Source organism: Hibiscus syriacus, unplaced genomic scaffold (assembly GCF_006381635.1).
Source record: "Hibiscus syriacus cultivar Baekdansim isolate YM2019G1 unplaced genomic scaffold, ASM638163v2 tig00001644_pilon, whole genome shotgun sequence".
Lineage (NCBI taxonomy): Eukaryota > Viridiplantae > Streptophyta > Magnoliopsida > Malvales > Malvaceae > Hibiscus > Hibiscus syriacus.
Window position 1 is genome coordinate 6384783 of NW_024061878.1, and position 6593 is coordinate 6391375.

Sequence of the window (6593 nt, forward strand, 5' to 3'; positions counted from 1 at the left end):
ATTTTTATTAAAATGATACTAAAATATCATATTAATATTAAATTTATAAAATAATATTATTTTGAGTAGTTATGCTTTAAAGGGAAAAGTTTGGAAAATGACTTACAGAAAATTAAACTGTAAGTCATTTTCCAGAAAATGCAAAGGAAATTTTGTTGATCAGGAAAATGTTTTACATTGATCAATATGTTTTCCTCCAACAAAACACTAAAAAATGAGGAAAACGTTTTCTAAAAAATATTTTACATGAAAGAAACGGACCCTAAATAAAGATCGAACTTAAAATTTCTGATTTTAAATATAGGTAATCAACTATGTACCAATTTTTGGGCACTTGTGGGAGTGTCAATCATTCCCCACGCGTAACTGACTCACAAACCTGATTTATGGATTTTCGCAGACCTTAAAACTCGGTATTTTGATAAAAATAAAATGTTTTATTAAAATCATCCGATTTTCACAATGTCCCAATCGACCTTAAATAATTGGTGACAACTCCTCACATTTCAAAACTATCTTTCCAAAGAGAAAAACTCCCAAGTCGGTATCGGTCTCACCCCGCCCAGGTGAATAATTGTGTCGACAACACTATCTATATATACACGAATTAAGCGACCTCAATATCACGACATTACTGATCTAACAATTTGTATAATGCTCTATTCTTTTGAATTAATCGTAAAAATATAAAACATAATCAATAAGAAAAATGGGGTTTTTTCCTGTATGAATGACGAACTGAATACATAAATCAGTACTCGACATATCTCATCTAAGTGATAGCAGCTGCATTTGTTCTATTCTCCATGTCTTTCACCTCATCGATTATTTTCTGCTTCTTTTCAGCCCAAGCAGTGAAAAAATTCGGGTTGGGACTCCTGGTAAGGGTGCAGGGCGGTGTCGTCGAAACCGAAGTGACTGCTGATTTCTTAAGTAGTTCCTTTTGCTTTTCGTCTGCGAAGCAGAGCAGCGATTCTTCGCATACCTGCTGAGCCGACGGCGGCACGACCGGCTTAAAGTCTTGCAGCTTCGCATATTCCGAAATCAGGTGAAACATGTAATGGTAAACCTGATCCATGCTCATATTTTGCATCAGTTGCTGCGCTCTTCTCCCGATTGCCTGTGCCTGGTTAGCCAAATAAACCAGAAAGAAAGTACGTAGTCATGTACTACTATTAGATCCAAGATTTTAAACTCAGTTTTGCGGTTTCAGTCGAGTGATATTCATTATAATTGATCGTCGAATCCAACAATATGACCAAAAACATGTACAATACGTTATGATTAACATGCTTCTTAGAGAAAGGTGATGATCTATGTGTTACTTCGTCAAGTTTCATGCATGTTTCCAATTTTTTTAAGTTTTTCATAATTTAGAGGCAAAAAATCACACCTGAGATGGGTTTGAATTGCCCCAGTCGACGGCGAACCTGATGGAGCGACATACATCGATGGAAGAGACGGGCCAGTAGTTTAACTTCGGAATAAAAACACGACTGAAGAAGTCCTCATATTGTGGGGAAATTATTAGAGGAAGTGAACCACATGATAGAATATATTTCAAGCTTACAGACCAAGCGTAGCCTTCGGCATATATCTTATAACTGCAGAGAGAACGAAACACAAATGTCAGCATATACGTTTAAGAACGATTAAGGGTCACACAGCAAATCCAAGTTTCTCGTATGGGACATTCTAACCCCGCCGAAACAAGCTCAATAGATGAAACATTCTAAAAGGCTCATCTACTTAAAGCTTGGAGACAGATTCAAATACAACCATAACTCGTAGTTTTCAAGCTTGTTTAGGCCCGTCACACTAGCATATGGCTATGTTCTCCAGACTCGAACGTGAGTGATGTATATAATTATGTGTGCTGTAGTAATATCAGACTGAAACAACTTAACTATCTGGTGCAGTAACATAAATCGAAGAAGAGAACTCACCGATGTTTACATTGATTGGATAGTTTGGACCGCTCATACCCAGCTTTTGCTTCTTCGGTCCAGTTCTGCACGGCACAATGAAAAGAAACATCATCGAATAACGTATATAGCTTTGTCATTATTTCATTTGGAAGAACATAGCTTTGGTTGTTACAGCTATCATTTCTACAGCAGAGAAATTCACGCAGTACACAACAATTTCAAACCAACCTGACGAATGATTTCTGTACCCCATAGACTAGAATCATTGCACCCCATTAGCTCCGTACGTATTGGAGATTGAACGTCCGGGTTTCCTTTCCAATAGGCACGTTTTATCTTCTTCACCCAGGTTTGAGCTCGTGATCCCCGCTTAATCTCTTTGAACTGCTCATCCCATGGCTTAATATTTACTTCCGACCTGCAGACAAGTCATTGATAAAGACATTCAAACCAACATCCACCGAAACTAACACCGATCAATCATAAACCACATCTCGTATACCGCAACAGCAAAATTTACATTAAGACTTACAAGAGTAATCGAACATGAGACGAAGCATGGATTGCAGTGACATACAATGTTACAAATATAAGCAGACAAACTTGCATAGAGGAACACAATGTTGTTAAGCTTAGCTATTTTCATACAATTCATAATTCCATCAAATGGTCTACTCCGTTTAACATGCTATCTGCATAGAATCATTAACGATTTAAAACCCGGGGCTTAGTCCGTAGCAAGTTATCTACAATCGCTCGTACTCCCGGCGGCTTACGAGCAACTTAAGCTATTCACATACAACTTTATAGTGAATGTAGACAAATTATAATCTCAACAAAAGTTGTTTCAGTATGAATTACCATCCCCAAAAGGACCAGTCAGGAAAAGGGATGTCCAAGTGAGCCTCGGTCGTGCAATACCGGAACAGAGGTACCGGCAACGACCCGTTTCCGAATTGATTCCTCTCGATGGAAGGCTTATCCATGCAATCGAACATGATATCGACATCAGGGACCATCCCAGGGTACTTTTTCAAAAGCTGTAAAATCCCCCATAGTGTGAACATCATTCTACTCTGTACACAAGCATAATACAAATCAACAAACAGCTTCCCTTCGACAATAACAATACGAAACGCGGCATGCTCCTTGGCCTGAGTTATTTGGTCCATGGATATCCGGTTATTTAACCACGGTTCAAGATCACGGTAAATGAACTTGAAAAAAGCTGGGCACTTTGGAGGGGTACGAGATGAGACCAAACCCCGCCGTTTCTCCAGCTTCGAGGGTTGAGCGCCACCGTCGGCGGCGGCGTAGGGACAAGCTAGATAAGAGCAGTGGATGATCTTGTGAGCACGGGTATGTCGGGATTCGTCAGTGAAGTTCTTCGGCTCGAAAAGATGCCACGGCGTCGGCTCTAAATTATGTCCCACGATTGTTTTTGTTTGTGAAGCGAAATTATCCACCTAAAATCTCCCAAAAACAAAATCATCAGAACATTTCTATTTCCATTACAAGCAAAGAAAACCCATTTATATATAAAGGAAAAAAGATGGGTGGACCTTGTAGATGAGGATGGCAATAAGGGAGAAGACAGAAAGAGCAACGACCAAGAAGAATAGATTAGAATGCGAGCGAGGGTGGGAAGAGTGAACCCACGCTTGTTTTTTCGCCATATTTGAATTTGTATAAAGCAGCGGCACCCTGGAAATGGTGACCTCTGCTTCTTCTTTCCAGGGAAACAAATCCTACAAACGACAAGGAGTTCAAACCATTATTAATGATCCCATTTTGTAGGGTAAGTTTTTATTACATTATTTGTGTGTGTGTGACTGGCATGGTGATGGTCTTGCGTTTACTAAGCTCGACCGGACGGCCCCCTTCCGTCCACGTGTGTGGGAATTTCTTGCTTCCTCCGATGCCGTCTCCTATGTCTTCGAATTTGTTCGGTTTTTTGGGTCCTAAATACTTCCTGCAATTCCACTTAACATTATCATCTTATTTAAATTACTACTTTATATTTGCCGCGAGAATCCATTAAATGATTAATATATATTTTACATATTATTAATGTGGTTAAAGTATATCATAAATTTTTATATAATATTTAAAATATTATTCACGAACTAAGTTACTTCTGCAGTTAAGGAATTGTTGTAATTCCTTGAGAATTCGAGTTTGAGCATCAAGAATATTATGGGTATGAGCGTTTAATGTCAAGATGTTAAGAGTTATTTATAAAAAGATATTGTACGGTTCCTGTCCCAAATAAATAAAAAAATATATTTTAATCTGTTATATATAAAAGATATTTAATTTTTATATTATATTAAAAAAAAATGTTCTTTCTGCAATAAAAATATTTTAACTATTGCACTTTTGAAAAATTAGATCAGTTTAGTTTTAGAAAATATTAGTTATTATCATTTTTATTTTCTTAGAAAATAGAGGACGTTAAAGAAAATATGTTTGGTTGTAAAATTAGAAAATGATTTCAAAAAAATAAAAAAATAAGTGTAAATATGAAAATATAATAAAGATGTTTTCAGAACTTTTATTAAAATTATTTTTGAAATTTTGAAAAATAAGGGAACATGATATCTAGATTTTTAACTTAACTTACACAAGTTTAATTCATTCTAACAATGATTTTTTGATTTAATGATATATGAAACCCTTAAATTTTTTATAAAAAACAGTATGGTCCCTAAACTTTTTTTACACTCAATGTTGTCCTTAAACTAATTTTATGTTTTTAGTATTTTTATATTTAATGTTTTGAGTATTAGTATTTTTATATTTAATGTTTTGAGTATCTTATTAATTGCTTATATTTTATATTTTAATCTAAATAATTTTTTTAAATTAAATAAGTCATTAAACTTTTTAACAATCAATTAAGTACATCTATCAAATTATCATCCATCGAGTACTACTGCAACAATATCATGAACTGTCACATCAAAATTGTAGATTACCATGTAAGTTTATGAATTATCATATATGTGTATGATTGTCAACGCTTGATTCTGTTAAAAGGGAAATTTATAGGAAAGGTACTTTATCTATTTTATTCATCATAATAATGGTTTACAAAGCTTAGGTATTTATATACAATCACTAGCAATTATTAATCTAACTAACATATTAATAGATTAATAACATCCTAACTAACTAAATAACTGAAATCTAACACTCCCCCTTAAGTTGGTGGTTAATTTTAAGTTGGTGGTTAAAGATGTCAATTAACCCCAACTTGGAAATCAAGTATTCATGTTGTTGAACTCCCAAGGCTTTTGTTAAAATGTATGTCTGCTGATCTGTTGTCTTCACATGCTCAGTTTCTATCATTCCTTCTTGAATTTTCTCTCGAACAAAACGGAAATCAATTTCAATGTGCTTTGTTCTTTCATGAAAAATTGGATTTGCTGCTATTTGAAGAGCTTCCTTGTTGTCACACATCAGCTTCATTGGTCCTATGCTCTTGAACCCAAGTTCACTTAAAAAACATGTTAACCAAACTATTTATACAACAGTCACTGCCATACTAAGGTATTCTGCCTCAGCAGATGACCTTACAATTGTGTTTTGTTTCTTGGATTTCCAAGACAAGAAAGAGTCTCTCAGTTTTATAAAAAAGCCTGTCACTGATCTTCTAGTCATTGGGCAAGTTGCCCAATCTGAGTCACAAAAAGCTTGAAGTTGACACTGACTTATTGCACTCAGCAACACTCCTTTACCTGGATTGCCTTTAATATACCTAACCACCCTCAAAGCTGCTTCAAAATGTGATTTCTTTGGTTGTTGCATGAATTGACTTAGTAATTGCACTGAATAAGTAATGTCAGGTCTTGTGTTAGTAAGGTAAATTAATTTCCCAATCAACCTTTGATAGCTTGTCTTTTCTTTAAGCAATTCATCTTCTGAAATATCAATTGGATCTTCTGAAGTCAACCTTTTATTATGTTCCAAAGGAGTTGCAACAGGCCTAGCACCCCCTAGTCCAGTTTCTTCAATTGAAGGTATTCTTTTTTTAAAAATCAATTCAATTTTTATTTATGATTTTATTTTAAATATATATATTTATTATGTGGATTCATGAATTTGCATATCTAAAAATAAAAAATTAGGAACACTTATAGATTGTTATCGATGTATTTTGTTTCTTTAAATTTTTATGTGAGCAAATGAATTTTAAGGATTTATAAAATTTTCTTTTATTAGTAAGACACTTTAATAAATAATTGAAATTGACAAAGGTATTAAAATATTTTAAATAATGTATATATTTTTTAAAAAATGGCCCCTCCAAAAATAATATTGAATTCCACCACTGAAAATATGCCTCGAATCATTGCGATTGCGAATGAAGTAAACTGAGTTGGGAGGGTCGCCCTCGTCTTTCCAGTACAAGATCTAGATTAATCGATCAATAGATTTGATACCGATGGGTATACAAAAAAAATTAGTGCGTACATAATTTTTCGCTAAAAATAAGTTTCTAATGTTTTATTCGTTACATTTTTAGGTGTCTATAATTATTTTTTAATTTTTTAATAATAAAAATATAATTTTTTTGAAAAAAAATGAAAAAAATAACTCCCTTGTCGTCTCTCTCCCTCTCATCACCCCACCTCCAACGACGAACGTTCACCATCGGTCGAA

General features: G+C 34.5%; 1 protein-coding gene across 1 annotated transcript; it reads right to left on the reverse strand.

The window, feature by feature from the left end:
* Positions 1–717: 717 nt before the first annotated feature.
* On the reverse strand, positions 718–3714 carry LOC120128955 (O-glucosyltransferase rumi-like). The gene is made up of 6 exons (XM_039146562.1): positions 3491–3714; positions 2790–3394; positions 2157–2346; positions 1947–2011; positions 1394–1604; positions 718–1126 (listed from the first exon to the last, which is right to left on the reverse strand). Exons 1-6 carry the CDS (start codon positions 3602–3604, stop codon positions 773–775), a joined length of 1539 nt encoding a protein of 512 aa, XP_039002493.1. The 5' UTR covers positions 3605–3714; the 3' UTR covers positions 718–772.
* Between the last annotated feature and the right edge of the window lie 2879 nt (positions 3715–6593).

Bases quoted from the DNA above. Each gene is read 5' to 3' on its own strand.
- LOC120128955 (XM_039146562.1), bottom strand. From the start codon at position 3,604: ATGGCGAAAAAACAAGCGTGGGTTCACTCTTCCCACCCTCGCTCGCAT. The intron at 2,347-2,789 runs GTAATTCATACT...ACTTGTCTGCAG, and splicing joins GACTGGTCCTTTTGGGGATG to GTCGGAAGTAAATATTAAGC. The intron at 2,012-2,156 runs GTTGGTTTGAAA...TGTGCCGTGCAG, and splicing joins GTACAGAAATCATTCGTCAG to AACTGGACCGAAGAAGCAAA.